Source organism: Metarhizium acridum, assembly GCF_019434415.1.
Source record: "Metarhizium acridum strain ARSEF 324 chromosome Unknown scaffold_141, whole genome shotgun sequence".
NCBI classification, from domain to species: domain Eukaryota; kingdom Fungi; phylum Ascomycota; class Sordariomycetes; order Hypocreales; family Clavicipitaceae; genus Metarhizium; species Metarhizium acridum.
In genome coordinates this window covers 99,073-118,498 of record NW_027094020.1, presented here as the reverse complement: position 1 = coordinate 118,498, position 19,426 = coordinate 99,073, and the positions used below count along the sequence as shown (strand labels likewise).

Here is a 19,426-nt window from a genome sequence, read left to right as displayed (position 1 = left end):
CGGCGCCACATCTCCATCACCACATGCTTCCCCCCATTGTCCGCTGCCAATCAGTTGCGTGGCGGCAAGCCATCGGCGAGGGTCACATAGACGGCCAGCTTTGACGGGGCCCAAACGCGACGGCTCTGACTCGCCGTGCCCCGGCCTCAACGGAACCCTCGTCAAGGCGTCGGGTAGTTTTCTCCTCTCTCTGAAGACTCAGGTCATGATTTTTGCACCGGAGGGAAGTAGCATCGCAGCATGGGGGATATCGCCCGCTGTACGGAGTACATGTACGCCAATTTTGCCCGTGCGAATAGACGGCGGCGAATGCCACCGAGCAGGTCGTCATCACGGCAACAATGGCGGGGAGAAATCATACAGTAGCGACAATAATACCACGACTACCGATCGGCAGAGGTTTTTAGCCGCCAGAGCCGTTTGTGGCAACGAGTCGGGGCGGTTAAATGGAGTGTTGAGGTCGACTGCGAGCTACAACCGTGTAGGATCGACAATCGCGCTTGTTCGTGGCCTGATTCAGTGCCTCTGTCTGCTCGAATTGGCGTGGCGCCCAATAACAACAGCCGGTGATTGCCGAAATGGTTCTGCAGACCTTCACTCGTACCGCTTGTGTTTTCCTTGTGAGAGGGGGCGTTGATATCGGGGCCCAGAGTCGCGGGACGTCGGCGGAACCGCGAGGCCGTGGCCATGGCGTTTGCCTTTGCTTCTCGCTTCTAGTCTTGCGAGTAAGTCCCTCTGTGCCGTTGGCTACAGATGATCGGTTGGTGCCGTTTGTCGTCCACGTCTCACGAGGCACCCGTGGCATGCTCGCCACGTGCAACATCTACATCCGGACGGCGATACAAGATGCGCTACTCCCGCCTGTCGCCCATGACAAAATTGACGAGGTCATCAGTGCTACAATCATGGACGAGTAGAAAGACGCCCGCGCCCGATTGTCTGAACCTTTTTCCCGCTCACGACCAAAAGGGCCTGCTGCAATATTGCAAGGGGCCGGCGGGATGCTGGCAACGTTTCATACACGGCGAGCGTATGCCACGCTCATCAAAGCAAAAAGAATCTGCCGTTATCAGTGGGGATCTGAATCTCGTCACCCAAATTCCCCGGCAAGGCGACCACAATGTGCAATCGCGCTTGCCGGTGATTGGGCCTTGATCTCGTGCCCTGTACCAAGCGAGATGAAATGAGAGTCCTGCCCGATTTCGAGATGAGAGATTTGGAGCGCGCTGGGTTCAGCCCTTTTGGTGAACCGGGTTTGCTACCACGGGGGCGATGCTCTTCTTCCCGCCACCCTGTTATACTACGGCAACTATATCCAGCAGCCTTCTCTGGCTCAGCTGCTGCCCGTCGCCCGTCAGTATCCAGCCCATTCTGCCAAGAAGGTCGCAGCGGCGGCGTAGTTTCGTCACCGGCTCCTTCAGCCACCAAAGTCCGTCTTGAAAAGAAAAACGGCGCGTTGAAAACCGCCAGACTCGACGGAACCTCTCCCCCGGCGGTCATACTCGACCAACAAGAAGGCCTCGCCCCAAACAGCAATCGACGGCGCAAAGAGACCTCAGTATCGTCATCAATGCAGAAAGCCAATCGGCCCGGCAGTGGACATTCCGGTACGCACCCTACCCCGGACGCCCGCTTGGCAGCCAATGCCGCGCATTATCGGGTCTGGGGGCACCCCAGCTTTTCCGCTCGGCCTCTGCTCCATGTAGCGTGTGGATCTGCCTTGAAGATTTCGATGGCCTCGTGGCCGCTGTTGAAGGACTAAGCAGACTTGGGCAAACCGCGCCGCTCGGGCTCTTGGCTCACGGCCATACTGTGGGTTTGGCGTCTTTTGTGGATTTATGCGGCCGGGGCTTTTTGGTGCTTCCCCCCCTCTCTCCTTTATTACCGCACTGTTTGTGTCTTGTTGACAGTTGGGGTTTGGAATTGGTAACATGAATCCGGTTGCTGGGGGAGGGGAGGAGGGGAGGAGGGGACGGAGTGGTGGACACGGTGCTCCCGTGTTCTTTTTTTTCTAGAAACTCACGAGGTGAAAAGGTCTGGCTGAATTAGGACCGTTGCATATAGAGACTTGGGAAAAGGGTCATCATCACTGTGTTGATGACCACTGCTTAATCAGGGGATGATGGCTTTAAGCAACGGTCGATGATACAACATAACGTATCGACAACTTTCGAGATGGACGTGTCAACAACGGCTCTACCACGGGCCCTAGGAGAAAAAGAAAAGCCCATCATGCATCTAGAACAAACCAGGGATGGCCTGGAGTCGGTAGCCACGTAGCAGAATACCCAAGGGGAGGGAGCCGGAGAGAAGTTTATTGGTAGCCCACCTGATCTAGTTTAGATTGACAGTTAGATTAAGTTGTTCCTCAATATGCACAGCGTGTTCGATGTTATCAATGCTTCCGCCACCTGTGGCTGCGGCAAGGAACACGCGTCCATGGCACGAAACATGCCTGTCCCGTTCAACCATCAACCTTCAGCCCAACAAGGCAGCTGAAGCTCCTCCTCTCCCGCGACAAACAACGCCGACGAGTCATTCGCTCTGCATGTGAGCGAACCCAAAGGACGGCGGGCGGGCTCCGAGATACCCACATCACTGGGCCAACGTTCGTCGGCAAGCTACCCTCGCAATTAACCTCCTAATAGCGCCGCCCAGCAGGCCCCGACAAGCATTAGCCAAGCATGGATGTACGGAGAATGTCCATATGAATGAGCCGCATGTCCATCCATGGATGGCCATTGGGCTAACTCCACACTTTGACTGCCTCCATGTCTCTTGGCCTTCGTCACCCCAGACGAACTGAACTCGCAGCGTTTCGTTTGGCGAGCAGCATGGCAGAGATAATCACGTGTCTCAAGTTGTCGTCGGTTCTCATTGCCCTCCCATCTTTGCATGGGCCATGTCGAGGGCTAACTGGAGGGGTTCGGGATATAAAATGGCGTGCTGGTGTTTCCCGAACTCGATTCGAGGACCCGGTGCCTTGGGATCTTCTCTACCACCTCAGAACAAGCCGGCCCATTGCTCAAGACGTGAAACCCGCTTGAAAGGACCAAAGCTTTCCGCTTCTTGACCTTGGCATAGGAAAACATACCCGGGCATCATGACAAACCTGGGGCGTCTCGCCGCCGTCCTGGCAGCAGCGCCGGCCGTCACGGCAATCTACATCAACGGGTCCGTCATTGCTCCATGCGACTCGCCAATCTACTGCTACGGCGATCTCCTCAAGGAGATTGAGCTCGCGCGGCCATTCGCCGACTCCAAGACCTTTGTAGACATGTAAGCCACCTCCCCATCCATGCCTTGATATCGCATGTGCCAGTTCTCAAGCCCCTCCCCCCCCCCCAACAGGCCGGCCCTCAAACCTCTGGAAGAAATCCAAAGCGCCTTCTCCAAGCTCCAACGGCCCATCGCCAACAACTCGGAGCTCAACACGTTCCTGGCGAGCTACTTTGCCGACGCGGGCCACGAGCTGCAAGAGGTGCCCAAGTCGCAGCTCAAGACGGACCCCCAGTTCCTCGCGTCCATCGACGACACCGTCATCAGGGAGTTCACCCAAAAGGTCATTGACATCTGGCCCAGCCTCACGCGCTCCTACAACGCCTCGGCGGCCAGCACCTGCGCCGACTGCCCCAGCAGCTTCATCCCCATCAAGCGGCCGTTTGTCATTGCCGGCGGCCGCTTCCGCGAGCCGTACTACTGGGACTCGTACTGGATCCTCGAGGGCCTCCTGCGCACGCGCGGGTCCTTTACCGAGATCGCCAAGAACACCATCGAAAACTTCCTCGACCTCGTCGAGCAGTACGGCATCGTGCCCAACGGCGCGCGCGTCTACTACCTCAACCGCTCGCAGCCGCCCATGCTGTCGCAGATGGTCAAGCTCTACATCGACCACACAAACGACACCACCATCCTGGCGCGCGCGCTGCCCCTCCTCGTCAGGGAGCACGACTTCTGGATGGCCAACCGCACCGTCGAGGTCTCGTCGGGCGGCCAGACGTACCGGCTGAACCGGTACGCCGTGGACAACACGGAGCCGCGGCCAGAGTCGTACCGCGAGGACCACGAGACGGCGCGCAACTCGTCGTACCACGCCGAGTCGGGCATCATCTACCCGGAGACGAGGCGGCTCAACGCCTCCGAGTACGAGGCCCTGTACGCCAACCTGGCGACCGGCGCCGAGACGGGCTGGGACTTTAGCTCGCGCTGGATCGCGAACCCGCGCGACTCGGCGCGCCAGGTGTACTTTCCGCTGCGGAGCATGAACGCGAGGAGCATCGTGCCCGTGTGCCTCAACTCGATCCTGTACGGCAACGAGCTCGCCATCGCGGGCTTCCTCCGTCGCGCCGGCAACGCCTCGGCCGCGCCCGCCTGGGAGCGTCGCGCCGCCGACCGCAGCGCCGCCATGCACGCCCTCATGTGGAACGACACCCTCGCCGGCTACTTTGACTTGAACCTCACCTCGTCCGGCCAGGACCTGTACGCCCTTGACGACGACGCCGACGACGCCGACGACGCCGACGACGCCGTCGAGGCCCACACGCGCGGCGGCGCGCCCCCGGGCCACAAGGTCCTCTTCCACGCCGGCCAGTTCTACCCCTTCTGGCAGGGCGCGGCGCCGGCGCACCTCAAGAACAACCCGCACGCCGTCCGGGCCGCCTACGCGCGCGTCGAGGCGTACCTGGGCAGCCGCAAGGGCGGCATCCCCGCGACCAACCTCAGGGCCGGGCAGCAGTGGGACCGGCCCAACGTGTGGCCGCCCCTGATGCACATCCTCATCAAGGGGCTGGCCAACACGCCCGCCACCTTTGGCCCCGACGACCCGGCCTACCGCGGCGTCCGCGCCCTGGCCCTCGCCCTCGCCCAGAGGTACCTCGACTCGGCGTTTTGCACGTGGTACGCCACCGGCGGGAGCACCACCGAGACGCCCAAGCTGGACGGGCTCGGGGACCAGGACACGGGCGTCATGTTTGAAAAGTACAGCGACGAGTCGACCAACGTCGCCGGCGGCGGCGGCGAGTACGAGGTCGTCGAGGGTTTCGGCTGGACCAACGGCGTGCTGATCTGGGCCGTCGACTTCTTCCGCGGCGAGCTGAAGAGGCCCGACTGCGGGGACCTCGAGGCCGCCAGGCACGGGGGCGGCAAGAGGAAGAGGGCGAGGAGCGCGGTCGAGCTGCCCGTCGCTGATGCGAGGAGGATCAAGAGGTTTGCGAGGACGTGAGGTGTCGTGTTGGCTGGCGGTGCATTTGGACATTGTTCGACAGTATATACGTGCCCTTTTTCTTCTTTTCTTTTTGGCAACTCTTGCCGGCGACAGGACATGGCTGGTGTTGGGGGTTCCCAGAGACGGAACCGCGTCGCCGACGGGGAAAAATTTCTTGTAAATGGCATTGAATCCTAGTATATATGTACAGTACAGGGGGTATGCAGCTATGCCAAAGATCAACAATCCGAACCGTGTACTTGCTCTTTTTAATTCCTCACCGCGTCTTGACCCCTGCCTGCCTCACGCCTTGATGGCCTTGGGCATGGCCATCGGCCGCAGAGGCCCCTTTCTTGGTTCATCCCCCCTGTTGACCCTGTACTTGAGCTTGACGCCCATGGCTGCCAGCTCGACATCCAGGTACTTGAGCGCCCCGGGGACCACGACCTGCGTCGTGTGGTCGCCGCCCACCCAGCGGTTGCCCTGGCCGTCTTCCCAGATCTCGCCCTGAATCTCGGTGAGGTCGACGCCGTCCGTCTCGTCAAGCCTGGTGGCGCAGTTGCGGCAGCGCACCGTGGTCGGGGCCCGCTTCTTGCCCGGCGCAAACTGCGAGACCGTCGGCTGCACGGACAGGAACGAGCCGCAGCGGCGGCAGATCCACGACTTGGTGTAGTCGGAGCAGTTGAGCAGTCGGTCCTGGAGCAGGAAGGCCGTGCCGTGGGCAAGCAGGGCGTCGCGCTCCATTTCGCCGACACGGATGCCGCCGCCGCGTTTTCTGCCCTTGATGGGCTGGCCCGTCGTGGGCACGACGGGGCCAGTTGTTCGCACCTGGAACTTGTCGTTGACCATGTGACGCAGGCGCTGGTAGTAGACGACGCCGATGTAGATGTCGGCGCCCAGCTCCTCGCCCGTGATGCCCGAGTACATGGGTTCGTTGCCGTGGTAGCTGTACCCGGCTTTCATGAGCTGGTGGCCAAAGTAGTCGACCGCCGTGTCTTCTTCGTCAAACTTGAATGGCGTCGAGTCCTGGGCCAGGCCGTGGAGCGCGCCGGCTTTGCCGGCCAGAGACTCGACAAACATGCCAATGGTCATTCGGGACGGGAAGGCGTGCGGGTTGATGATGACGTCGGGCTGGATGCCGGATTCGGAGAAGGGCATGTCAATGGCGGGCCATTTCTGGGAAGCGACACCCTTTTGACCGTGGCGGGAGGAGAACTTGTCGCCGATGATGGGTGATCGCGGGATGCGGAACTTGATGGAGACTGTTTGCAGGGTTTCGCTGCCCGTCTCCGCGCCGATGAGACGAACCTCCTCGACGAAGCCCGTCTCGCCGTCCTTGTACTTTTCGTAGTGGGTGATGCCGTCCAGGTTGACGAGGTTGCCGTTGTAGTCGGGGGTCACAGTGTGCCACGCACAAATGACGTCGCCTTCTTGGACAAGACGCCCGACGTGAGGGAGGCCGTCGTCGTCCAGCATGCCTTGGTACGAGGCGCTGACATAGCTGTGAGGCGCGAATCCGAAAGCCTTGGTGACACTCTTTGCCGCGCGGGTTCTCGAATCATCCTTGAGGGTAATCTTCTTGGTCTTGTAAATGGTTCCGTGTCCAAAACCTCTCTCGTGCGCCGACTTGTTCAATATCATGGCGTCGTCCATGTCGTAGCCGGTGTACGAGATGACAGCAACAACAGCATTCATACCGTTGGGAAAGTTGTCAAAACCATAATCGTTGTGCAAGGGCGCGCGGACAATGGGCGTCTGTCCAGTCTGAATCCTGTACGACTTGTTGTCTGTCCGGTATCTGATGGCGGTGCCGGGGGTACCCATCGTCTGCTTACCCATCTGACACTGGTACATGTTTCGGGGAGACTGGTTGAAATCAGAAAAGGGCGTCATGTTGGCCAAGATGGACAGCATATTTGTGGGGTCGAACTCGACATGAGTAGACACGCCGGATTCAGTTTCTTGCGGCACAACGGCGATGGACATGTATGGCTGCTCATAGGGTCCGACAAAATCTTCCTTTTGGAGAGGGAGATATTTCACCGGCCGTACCATCCGTGCCGGGGTCGACGTAATGTAGACACCGGGGTATGAACCCCCGTTGGACGCAGGGACGTATCCAATCTCCAATTGCAGTGGCACGCCGTGCGTACCCTCGACTTTCCAGTATCGCAGACAGTCGGCTATCCTAAGAGACTCCTTTGGTGAGCACCAGCCGAGAATCTTGCCATCCATCATGACGACGACATTTTCACTTGTGAGGGCGGATGATGTGTCGACAACACCAAGTTCTCTAGCAAGCGCAGGAAGTTTGGATACGTCGACGTGGTCCGTCACGATCTTGCACTTGTGGGCCAAATGGTTCAGCAAACCACAAGGTGAACCGTCAGGCGTGTGGACGGGGCACATGAAACCCCACGACTCGGGGAGCAGCTTTCGCACAGCAGTGGTCTTCAGCTGAGCAAAGAAGGCGCCACGATGAACCATGCGGAAATGACTGATGAATCGGAGGAAGTTGAGTTTTTCGGCCACAACAGTAAAACCAGCTGTTTGCTGCAGGTCCAATCCTGAAGGACTTTGCAGGTTTCCGGTGGATAAGAAATATTCAAGCGCATTGCCCAAGTTTTCATTCGCCTTTCTGAAAATCGTGCCTGGGAACTCCTTTCTGAAATCCTCGGACGTGAAAGAAACTTGGGGGTGTCGCCGGAGGAAATCACGCAGAGATGAGCGAACGCCAACGCTCACGAATTCGTCGAGGCGTTCCTTGAGAATCTGGCTGTATAAGAAGCCACCCAGCAGGATTTCCTGGTTTTGAAGAGCGTCGGGGTTGTCAACGGCGCACTCGCCAGCTGCCAGGGCATACAGCTTGCGGACCATGAACAGCAGCATTCGAAACTTGTCAAGATCCTGTTCCTCAGCCACGTTCACATTGCCCAGGTGTACCAGAACAATCCTTCTCAAAAACTCTGTACCAACTTCATAGTCGGACATTGTTTCTGGAACGCCAAGCACAACCCTAAACTTTTCTCCTAGATACGCTCTGGTCTGCGATTTGCTGTAGAGTCCATATCTCTTGTACGTTCGTAGCAGCAATTCCACTCGATCCGTCAAGAAAGTATTCTCGGTTGCTTTTGATCCCATGGGTCCAATCAATCCCTCAAAAATTTCTCGGTCATTTGTCTCCACCAATGCTTTAAGGATCATGATGACGGGAATCAAGTACTCGTTCTTGCGCCATGAGAATCGAAACGTAATGTTACCGTCATTGAGGTAATGAAGGACATTGGTCTGAGAAGTCTCGTCGGGTCGGACGGATCGAACAATAATACCGTACGAGGTATAACCCGCGCCTCGGTTTTGAAAACTAGGTCGATTGATGGCCATTGGAAAGTTTCGCTTGTTGACTTGTAGTAATCTAATAATTTTCTCAATGCCGTTGACAATGAAATAACCTCCAAGTTCCTCAGATTCCTCCTTTCGCTCAACGAGTTGAGCAGGAGAATTGTTTTCTAGATGGCATCGATTGGACTGCAACATAAAAGACGTTAGATATTAAAGCTTTGCGTCGTGACATTGAATCGCCATACCTTGATCATGATGGGGACCTGTCCTAGTTCTCGTACAAACTCAATAGGATCTCCACCATTAATGGAGTATTCGAATGTGGCCGAAAGTCTTCCTCTATACGAGACATGCCGTTCTCTGCACTCGGCGGGTAGAATTTCTCGGTTTCGTGCCATCTTGTTAGACGGAGGAATCTGGGGCTTTTGCAGGCTCACATTCTTGATTCGGATATGAAGACGATTCTTTCCCTCGGGGCCGGATCTTTCATCACCGTCGAGAAATGTCTTGGTACCAATATCCGTCAATCCGTAGTCAAGAAGCCCTTTCTTGCCATCATCTCCGAAAATGCGATTGAAAGACTCGATGTGCGGGTTCACGGCTAACTGAAGAGCGGGATACGCAGAGTGGTCTTTTGGTGGGTTCTGGAAGAGGTCTTGACGCCGCAGGGTGTTATATTGGTGATCCCATTTTGTACTCGTCGCCGATGGAGCCATTGCGGCGGCTTGTTAAATGTGCAGCAACAGGACTGCACTACGTTCACGATTTCAGAATTGTTCGCGGTATAATTGGGTCGTCGGCGAAGAGGTCTCTGTTAGAAGGGACCTAGAAAGCTGTGACTGATGGCCACCGGCAATTTCCCGACACCATACACGGTGGAAATGAGCGGTTTTGTATGGCAGGCAAGCTCCGGTTAAAAGTTGAAGCCATACAAAATTTCCACTCCAGCCCGCTCAAACGTCGAGCTTATCGCAAGGCAGGGAAAAAAAAAAAAAAAAAAAAAAAAAAAACCGCTGCGCGATAAGAAACGGTCACGTGGGTTTATCGATAGAGCACAGATTTGTGGAGAAATTCTCGCTACGCGGGACGTACATGTGAGATGCAGAAGCAGTGGAGCATAGAAAACTTGGGGTCTCAAGTTCCTCCCAGTGGATGGGAAGCGACCCGCAGCAACCCCCTGTGACCGTGGCCAAGTTTGGAGATGTGCAGAATTTAGATTGGTCTGAGCAGCCTCGGGATATCAGGGACTCGGGGGCTCTGGAGAGATCTGGCGAAGACAGCGCGGGATAGGCGCCAACCAGAGGTCATCTGGACGAAAGGGGACGATCGCGGGAGACATGCAGCCCCATCCATGCCTTGCAAAAAGCCACAAAGAGATGTGTGCCATGCCTCGTCACTTTGATATCACAGGAACCGCTCTGGACGACTGACGTGAAACTACCTATGTTTGCATCGTTCATGTTGTTTCTTCCTTTCTGGGCACTGCCATGCTATGCAGAGCTTCTCTGTGCTATGCTGGCCCCTGGCCCCCGTGACGTGAACATCCAATGGCGACGTGTTGGACGGCGTCCCATGCCATTGCCAGCGCTGTGTAATACAGTCAAGTAATCTGCTGCAAGACGGTTTTGTCTCAGGGTGTCCGGATGGTACTGGCAGAAGGCCGTAGCTGCTATCGAGTCATCACGAGTGAGACAACGGCCATAGATCTCAGGTATGGATTACCAGGCCGGGCAAGTTAGCGTCACGCTATGGATAAACTTTCTTGTTTCATGTGGCCAATCTCAAAGTCGTCGCAATGTTCTATCAACCATGGCTGCAAGCTTATGATGGATGAGGTAGCCAATACATTGGGCACGCGACTAATCCACCCAATCGACTGCCATGACGAGCTCAACTTTGTTTCCTGCCAGAGGAAGTGCGGATGTCACTTTCACTTCTATTTCACTCTCCTTGACGTGCTGGCAGGCTTGGCAACCTGGGTCACCAGCACAGGCTCAGGCAACTCGTCAACAGGTGGCTGAGTCGCCGTCTCCCTTTTCCCGTTCGTCCCGGACACGAGCAAGCTTGGATTGATGGCACGCCCTTGTCCTTGTTTGCCCCCTTGGTGCCACATTCAACCATCACGATCGAGCCGCGGCCTCCCTCTTTGCCTCTGAGCTAGGCAAGCTGGATAGAGCTGGGCGAACTGGACCACTCGCCGGTTGTCGGATGTAATGTTTGCATGATGGTTTCCCCTCTGGGATTCAAGCGGGGGCTTTGCCAGGAACTAGCAATACACAGTGCCGGTTTTTGTGGTTCGCGCCGTGTACGAAGTGGCATTAAGGTCGTGATGAAAGCCCAACATTGGATTAGCAATATTAAAAACATGGACCTGCGGCGCATGCAAACTTGAAACCCCGGAAACCACCCAACGTGCCAGGTGAAGCGAAAGGAATATCAATGCGTTCTGGCAGAGCACGGAGGCAATAAAGGACAATGCGGTTGCTGCCGAGAAAAGAAAGAAGTGGCTGGCTAGCGCATCAGATGGATTTTCTTGGTTTGCGTGACTGAAGACTCATGAACAAGCTCCGGTGCGAATGACGGTCCCGCAGGGAAGAGAAACGGCACCAGGTGATGAACACGGCTTTGGTAGCGGCACAGGCCTCTTTTTGGCATTCCAAGGCCATGTCGACGAGAAGAAGAAGCACCGGACAGTGCTCTACCGGAAACACATCGAGGTGATGCATCATTGATCCCAGATCTCCGGACCAGGACCTGCAGACGCCTCAAGCGAGCCTTGATCAAGCCCCAGCCCCAATCAACAGCTGGGGACGAAAGCAGCCACGTACAATATATAGTCAAGTATCACAGGATAACATAGCTTGGCGCAAGGGCTAGAGAAGTATGGAAGCCCGACGAACCCAAGCACATGACGGCGGGGACCCAGAGAGGATGCCAAATGTCCACGGGCTCGTGATGGCTGCAGAGGCAGGCAAAAAAAGAGGAGGAAGAAAAAGCTAGAAGATAAAAGTGGGGCTTCCGGAGCCAAGGTGACTCGACCAAAGAAAGTCGACATGGCCAGCGAGCCCAACGAGGCGCGGGAAATTTTACGAAACCGTCTGGTGGCTAAATCTTCAACGCAAGCCCTGTTGCCCTATCCAGGCACGGCCGTCGACTCCTGGCTCCTCGCCGTCGTCCGCTCGGAAACAGAACACACGCCGTCTGTAATTCCCCGAGGAGAAATCAAAAGGGGCTAGCAAAAGCTTGCCATCCTTTTTGTCCCGTGTGGTCTGGAACGAAGCCGCCTGGTCCGACCTCCGCACAGTTTGACGTCGGTGGCCTGTTCACTCTGGCTTGGAAGGTCTACTCACAGTACGAGCCCTAGTATCGGGGGACATGGACGCCGACAATGTACAATTTCGAATCCTCTCGTGACTCCTCCCCCTCCCGTCGGGCTACCTTTTGCTACCTTGATCGCCAGGTAAGGAAGAAGCAAAGAAGTAGAGACTCGATGACAGGTAGTCAGATCTCGTGCCAAGCTCCGACATGGAGTTGCATGAGCTAGCAAACCAAAAGAACCAGGATGGATTGCGCGCTGTGGACCAATGACTCGCCTCCTGCTCGGCGGCTCGGTGCGTGCAGGCTGCCGTTAATTTAATATTAGAACATGGACGGCATGGCGGCGGCGTGGCCATCTCGAGCCGCCGCCCATACATACCTCCAACGGCACTCCCGGGTATACGGTGCATATATGTGCGGATTCTACTATGTGAGTTCCAACTTTACACCAAGGGTGCCATGCTTTGGCCCTGCTCTGGCTTCGCCATGGCCCTGCTCTAGCCAACGTGTTACGTGTTGGGTATCGTGAGGTCCGGTCAAGGAGGAGAAAGAGGAGACGCAAGGAAGCGAAGGATGGAGGGAAGCAAGCAAGACCAGGAGTGTAAAAACGGCAAGAGGGGCTTGGGCAAGACATGATGGGCATGGGGACGCATCACATTCGGCTCTCATCCGTGTCGTTCCAGAGACAAAATTGTCTGTTTCCACATGCCTTTGACCAGCTATCCTCAGATTTCCGACAGCTTCTACCCTTTCTGTAAAGCCTGCTGTGTAGTAACTTGCGCAAAGTCTGGGCGAAGCTTTGCCGCAAAGGGTATTAGTCTTTGGCCACGTTCGCTTGATCACCACGACTGCCGCGAGACAAATCCTCTTATTCTGCCCGTCCGCCATCTTTTCGTCCTCCCACCAAGGCATTTTGTCTCGGCCTCCACACTTTGTTCCCATCTCCTACCCTTTTGCCATTTTTGAGAGGACCGACTCGGTTTTTGAGGGCCAATGGCCTTGCCGTCGGAGTCTGCTCAGGAAGTTCCTGCGTCTGATGCTGGGTACGGACCCGATCCGGCAATACACCACCACACTTATCAACAAGTTCCAGCCGATGATGCTGACAAGAGTCACAATGTTGCCCAAAACCCATTTGCCACCTCTCCCAGTCCTCCGCCTGCTGCCCAAGTAACCATGTCAGCTCCTTATTATCCTCCTTCGGCCTCTGCTGATACGGCCGAAGCTGCTGCTGTTGCCGCGGCAAGGCGAGAGAAGGGTCGTGTTAGATTCAACAGTAATGCAACGACTTCAAAACCGCCCGTCATCAACTTTGAACCTCCTCCACGAGTACCCGAGCGCACGGCTACGCCTTCTCCTAAACTAAGGCCATCAATCCTTCGCGCAAATTCGTCGGGATCCGTAGCAACAGCTAAGGAGCTGGGAATCGATTTGGATGCTACTTCGGAAAAGGCTATTTCGGCGGCCGTCGCTCAAGCACGAGCTCAGCAAGTTGCTGCCAAGGTTTTGCGCGACTCTCCGCCTGGATCCAGAGCTTCCATGGACTCTCTAGCCACGACAGCTGCCAGCGATGGCGGTCTTCTTCCCAGTGATTCTCATATTCCTCTGCGTAACTTGGCGGCTGATGGCACAGCTGTGGACAGTCTGCCTCAAACTCCCGAACACGAAACCAACGAGGCTGCGTTGAAGGAAGAGGCATACGACCTTGTCAGGTCCCACACTCACCGTTTTGCTTCGGCTACAGCAAACGCTCTCTCAGCAGATGAAGAGGTCATCGTCAGCTCAGCAAACGTCCAACCTAGCCACGTGAACGGGGGACTCTATGACGGTGTGTACAATGTCCCTCCACCGAAGCAATATCGAGGAAGCGTGCTCTCACAGCTCTTGAAGCTGTACAAGCCAGCCGAGCCCAGCTTGCACGGAGCGCATCACTCCCGAAATTGGAGCTCCTCCTCCCCAGGTGCCGTTACGCCCCCGAGTCTGGAATCGGGCACAGCTACACCCACCAGCTCCCGCAAGAAATGGTACGAGGTGAATCGGTCCCAGGACACGTTGGCAAACCTTGTGGAAGCTTCCACACGTCTCGCCAATCCAAACAAACAAGCCCCGGAACCAAAAAGTCCGGGGAAAAAACGTCCTGGTGCCAAACGAAGAACCAGCAGTAATCGACTAAGCGGTTTCTGGCAGAAGGAAGAGGCTCGGATTACTGTGCATATTGCTGAAACGCTCTCCCGCCAAGGATACATCATCAAGCTATGTCGAGCACTCATGCTTTTTGGTGCACCCACTCACCGTCTGGAAGAATACCTTACCATGACGGCACGCGTTCTCGAAATCGACGGCCAGTTCTTATATCTGCCGGGCTGTATGCTTATCTCATTTGATGATAGATCAACCCACACGACAGAGGTCCGGATCGTACGCATCACCCAAGGCATTGACTTGGGAAAATTAAAAGACGTACATCACATCTACAAGGAGGTCATGCACGATGTCATTGGTGTGGAAGAGGGTACCCGTCGACTGGATGAGCTCTTGAAAGCCAGGGACAAGTTTCGAGCGTGGATCCGGGTCCTCGTGTTTGGATTGACGAGTGCAACGTGTGCCCCGTTTTCATTTTCCGCTCGACTTATTGACTTGCCTTTGGCCTTTTGCTTTGGCTGTTTGGTTGGGTTGTTGCAGTTGATTGTGACACCCAAATCAAACATGTACAATAATGTGTTTGAGGTGACGGCCACCATTGTGGTTAGTTTTCTGGCTCGGGCATTTGGAAGTATCAACGAGGGGAATTTGTTCTGCTTCTCGGCCTTGGCACAGAGCGGAATTGTTATGCTTCTCCCCGGATACTCGGTCTGTAAGTTGGCCCAAAGTTCACCCTCGCCTCCTTACTACCTCGCATCGATCCATCTCCCGAGGATGGTGGATGTGGTCGTACATATATAATGAGTTTTTTTTTTTTTTTTTTTTTGGATGTTGAGCTCCGCTAATCTTTCCGCAGTGTGCTCTGCTCTGGAGCTTCAATCCCGCGCTATTGTTCCCGGGTCGATTCGCATAGTGTATGCCATCATCTACTCCCTCCTCCTTGGTTTTGGCATAACGGTTGGTGCTGTTCTGTATGGCCTCTTTGATAACAATGCGACATCGGCAACCACGTGTCAGAGTCCCATGCCGTCGCTCTACACCTTCATTTTCGTACCGTTCTTTATTCTGTGTATCAGCATTCTGTATCAAGCTAAATGGCGGCAAATGCCAGTCATGGTCTTGATTGCATTTACGGGTTACATTGTCAACTTCTTCAGCAGCGTCAAGTTTGTGGCTAGTCCTCAAATCGCCAATACATTGGGTGCCTTGTCTGTGGGCATTCTTGCCAATCTATACTCTCGCTTGCGCCACGGCGTAGCCGCTGCCACTCTCATTCCCGCAATCTTCGTGCAAGTACCGGGTGGTCTGGCATCGACTGGAGGTTTGCTGAGTGGTTTGAGTACAGCCAATCAGCTCACCAACTCGTCAACCGTGATCAACGGTACGAGCACGGTGAGACTCATCCAAGGCGAGTCAATAAACACAGTGGTGTTTAATGTTGCTGCCTCGATGATTCAGATTGCGATTGGCATTGCGGTAGGATTGTTTATGAGTGCGGTCGTTATCTATCCGTTGGGGAAGAGACGAAGCGGCCTGTTTAGTTTCTAATGTTGCCCATTCTGGTCCATCATCTTGTATAATAAGGGGTATTTCTGGATATGTATTCATTGCATGGCGATCTGATTTGGAGCGTATCATAGCGAGGGGTGTGCATTTTCTAGTATGTAATATTCGGCGGTAGGCACTTTGTGGCGGTGAAAAATAAACGTATTGGTCTGGTATTGATAATCGCTGTGCTCCAAGCACTACCAGGTCTTGTTGATGTCGCCTGGGCCAAGTGTGTCCGTACCCAGAACCGCAGAACCAGGACAGAGATGTCAGGCTGGGGATTGGCGCTGCGGGGCCGCCGATTAGCTCCCGTCTGTTCCCGCGCGCCATTATTTTTGCTGCAAATGCCCATGTTTGAGCAGCCGTTGACCTGGCTGCCTAGTACCCAAGGTACTTAAGTAGGTTGCTGATATGTATGGACCCAGGCCTTGTTGCGCCTGAGGCGCCTTGCTTGCCGCCGAGGCTGCAGGCCATTCATCGTTGCGCCACTGACAACAGACGACGCCTGGATTTGATGCCTTTGGCGCTTGCTGCTGCAAAAGCGAGGTCCCTCCACGCAACTCAGAAGTGTATTTCGCAAAGTGCTCAGATGAGGTTGAGCAGATTGGAAAGCCAGGCCAGCGTGGTGGTAGTGACACGATGTTGATCCAATGTCGCGGCGCAGTCATATTTCCCAGAGTTATCTAAACCACCTCCGCCATCTCAGCCGGCTCCTCGAAAGAATTCTACCGAGGCAGAGGAAGTGTCCAACTGGGGTATCCGACGGGCCGCTGGAGCAGGCTTTCCGGTTTCGAGAGCACAATATGCACAATATGCACCCCGTTGGTCTCGTTGACCTCGTTCAGGAACAATACCTGTCACTACCCATGTCGGTCTGTCCGGTCACAACATCATCATCTGCCGCATCTACAGACAACCCCTGTCCGCACTTGAGCGCAAATACTATCATGATCATCATGATCCATGATCTTTCCGATGTAGTAGTTGTAGCCGTCGAGGCCGCCCTGTCTTCCGCGAGCTAGAGCGCAAGCCCTGCAAGGCGTGCGAGAAAGCACTTCACTTGGCGTGCTCTAACAACATGGCGCTGGACATGGCTTGCATGCCGAAGCGCAGCACGTCGTCTGAGTTGAAGTCGAGGCAACCCTTGTTGGGCTTTTGGCCGTTGCTACCCTGGTTCGGTAGACTGATGAAACGCTAATAACTAATGGCCGCAGAGGAACCTAGTAATCGTCATTGGCAGGACGTCTGGTGACTCCTTGTCGATGGACACACCACGCACACACCCACACCCTCGGCTGCACTCCAACCAAGCAGGCATACAAAATACAGAATACAGCACATACGCCGCATTTGCCCAAGCTCGGAGTCTGGGCCGCCGCCATGGCCACCGCCCGCTTTGTCATTGTCGTTGTCGTTGTCGTCGTCTCGCCCCGTCGTGAAGATACACGGCCAGCACCAGCACCGTCGCAGTAGTAGTGTAGTTGTACCGGCGGCAGGGCAGCAATATTCGCTACCACACAACATCATCTGCCCGTCAAGCCGAGCACAGAGTACCCCGTCGCACCTCTGCCACAAGTGCTGTTGGTTGTGCTCGCTGTTCTCCCATTGTCTTGTACATCTTACCTTGACCCGACCGAGACCTCTCTCCCCCACAGCTTCCGGACCGCCATCCAACACTGGAGCCGCCGACACTACACCATCAAGGCACGGGTCGTCCCCGCTCCAGTCCCAAGTCCAGATGTCCACAATTCAGGCTCTACGTGTGTACATACAATGAACAACGGGCTTGCGCTCTGCTTGCTACCTTGTCAACTTGTTACTTCGCTACCCTGGCGGCCTGGCTTCTCTGAGCCTGCCATCCCGCCTCGGGTGGGGGGTCTCTAGTTGTCTTGTCCTGTGTTTCGTCCAGACATACTCGGTCCGTACTGCTTCGAATGTCCTGTCCCGCACAATTCATTGTTTTGCCATAGCCCCGCTGGCTGTAAATTTACGAGTTGCTGATCTCCTTTGCCCTCTTCTCTCTTTTCTTTCTTGTTGTGTTTTTCGCCTGTTGTCTCCAGCGCACGCGCTGCTGGACCAGTTGCCACCTTGGCTCTGAGCCGAACTGTCGTCAACCTCAGTCGTACGCCGTAGACTGCTCATCAGAGACACATCACTCTGCACTGAGCACTGGTTCATAGCCCCACCTTCCCACCACCGACCGACCTCATTTTGCTTCCTGCATCGGCTGCTTGTGTCTGCGTTGTTTGCTCACGGCTTGTCACCCACGACGAGATATACATTGGCTCTCTCCAAACGAAGCGCTTCCCCTTGCTCTGATCAAAGCCGTCGCCACCACCAAGCTGAGCGGGTCACGCATGATCTCTCACATTCCGCCCCTCTGCGAACATTCGTCCACCATATTTACACCGGCCAAGAAAACCCTAGATGAAAATGGCCGGAATATTCAAAAAGGTTTACGACTGGCTTCTGCGGACATTTTGGTGAGTCAAAGCTACCCAGAAATCGCACGCAGTCTCCCACGACCTAAGCCAAGACTCGGCCATCTTGACCCACTTGTAACCTGCGAAACCATGCCAGAAACTGCTCGATAAGGGTGCTAATAAGGGTGCTCTAGGGCGATGGAGATGGAAGTTACGCTCGTTGGTTTGCAGAATGCCGGCAAAACGTCATTGTTAAGAGTTCTCGCCGTAAGTTGACGGACCGGCAATTCCCTGGAGCAGTAGCTGACAGAATGCGTGGCAGGGTGGTGAATTTACTCTCGAGTAGGCAATTCTTTTCTTTCCCCATGGTCCCTCGAAATTCGAACTTTGCCTTGAATCGAACACCAAGGTTTCCATCTCGGGAACTCGACGAGACGAAACATTAACTGACTGCATCATCTTATTTAGTTCTATACCGACCGTCGGCTTTAATATGAAACGCGTACAACAGGGCCATGTGACTCTGAAATGTTGGGATATTGGCGGTCAGCCAAGGTTTCGAACTATGTGGGAGAGATATTGTCGCGGCGTCAATGCTATCGTCTTTATCGTAGACATCGCAGACGTAGATCTCATTCCGCAGGCTAAGGATGAGCTGCATTCCCTCATGAGCTATCCAACATTAGCTGGAATTCCCCTTCTGGTGCTTGGCAACAAGTCTGATTTGCCTCAGAAACTTTCCGTCGATGAACTCATTGACGAATTGGATTTGAAGCAGATTCAAGGCCGAGAAGTCTGTTGCTATGGTATCAGTGCCAAAGAAGAAACTAACCTCGATGCTGTGGTTCAGTTTCTTGTGAAATGGGCCAGCCGATAATTTTCCCGTACCATTCTGCGTACGAACGTCCGGCGCTGAAATGATCCTCTGACGACGATTAACGACGATGACAGATTGCAGTACAGCATTGTGCCCTTAGGCTTTTCCAAGTAATGCCATTTGTTGTGTTCCGCTGGTGGAAGGGGAAGCGTGGGTATTCACGCCGCCCATTGCTTCCGAGGCTAATCAACCACTTTTCTTTCAAACGATTTGGCGATATAAATTTCTTCTTCTCTCACGAATTCACGAACACAGGTTGCCGGGTAGTATTTAATTATTGGTGGTCCGGTTGCTGCTTGGTTTACGTTTTCTTGTTCTTTGATGCCTGCTTTTCCATTGAATTGGGGGCATAGCGACTATTGCCGAGCGGGAGTAGAATAGGGTCTGGGGCTTGGGCCACAAGGCATACAGATACTTGCCCAATATGTGGATTTTCGCTTTCTATTCCTCTCAACTTCTCATTGTCCATATGTCCAGCATATTTCTTTGGAGCAAATTGATTGCTTCGTGAGGCATCGTATGCATAGCACAGATAAGACGTTTGAGGCCTTTGGATGAAATGAAGCGAGATGC

General features: G+C 54.9%; 6 protein-coding genes across 6 annotated transcripts; 4 read left to right on the top strand and 2 right to left on the bottom strand.

Moving 5' to 3' along the window:
* Nucleotides 1-578: 578 nt before the first annotated feature.
* J3458_008701 (uncharacterized protein) lies at nucleotides 579-917 on the top strand (the record flags this gene model as incomplete). The annotated part of the gene is made up of 1 exon (XM_066119344.1): nucleotides 579-917. One exon carries the CDS (start codon nucleotides 579-581, stop codon nucleotides 915-917), a length of 339 nt encoding a protein of 112 aa, XP_065975135.1.
* A 2,186-nt stretch (nucleotides 918-3,103) lies between these two features.
* J3458_008700 (uncharacterized protein) lies at nucleotides 3,104-5,221 on the top strand (the record flags this gene model as incomplete). Its single annotated transcript, XM_066119343.1, has 2 exons — nucleotides 3,104-3,279; nucleotides 3,352-5,221. 2 exons carry the CDS (start codon nucleotides 3,104-3,106, stop codon nucleotides 5,219-5,221), a joined length of 2,046 nt encoding a protein of 681 aa, XP_065975134.1.
* On the bottom strand, nucleotides 4,883-11,832 carry ACR2_1 (DNA-directed RNA polymerase I subunit RPA2). The gene is made up of 2 exons (XM_007815960.2): nucleotides 8,791-11,832; nucleotides 4,883-8,731 (listed from the first exon to the last, which is right to left on the bottom strand). Exons 1-2 carry the CDS (start codon nucleotides 9,259-9,261, stop codon nucleotides 5,507-5,509), a joined length of 3,696 nt encoding a protein of 1,231 aa, XP_007814151.1. The 5' UTR covers nucleotides 9,262-11,832; the 3' UTR covers nucleotides 4,883-5,506.
* A 1,024-nt stretch (nucleotides 11,833-12,856) lies between these two features.
* Nucleotides 12,857-15,553, top strand: J3458_008698 (uncharacterized protein; the record flags this gene model as incomplete). The annotated part of the gene is made up of 2 exons (XM_066119342.1): nucleotides 12,857-14,717; nucleotides 14,862-15,553. 2 exons carry the CDS (start codon nucleotides 12,857-12,859, stop codon nucleotides 15,551-15,553), a joined length of 2,553 nt encoding a protein of 850 aa, XP_065975133.1.
* Nucleotides 15,554-15,882: 329 nt separating this feature from the next.
* J3458_008697 (uncharacterized protein) lies at nucleotides 15,883-16,221 on the bottom strand (the record flags this gene model as incomplete). Its single annotated transcript, XM_066119341.1, has 1 exon — nucleotides 15,883-16,221. One exon carries the CDS (start codon nucleotides 16,219-16,221, stop codon nucleotides 15,883-15,885), a length of 339 nt encoding a protein of 112 aa, XP_065975132.1.
* Nucleotides 16,222-17,986: 1,765 nt separating this feature from the next.
* Nucleotides 17,987-18,853, top strand: J3458_008696 (uncharacterized protein; the record flags this gene model as incomplete). The annotated part of the gene is made up of 4 exons (XM_007815958.1): nucleotides 17,987-18,036; nucleotides 18,171-18,243; nucleotides 18,299-18,318; nucleotides 18,445-18,853. 4 exons carry the CDS (start codon nucleotides 17,987-17,989, stop codon nucleotides 18,851-18,853), a joined length of 552 nt encoding a protein of 183 aa, XP_007814149.1.
* Between the last annotated feature and the right edge of the window lie 573 nt (nucleotides 18,854-19,426).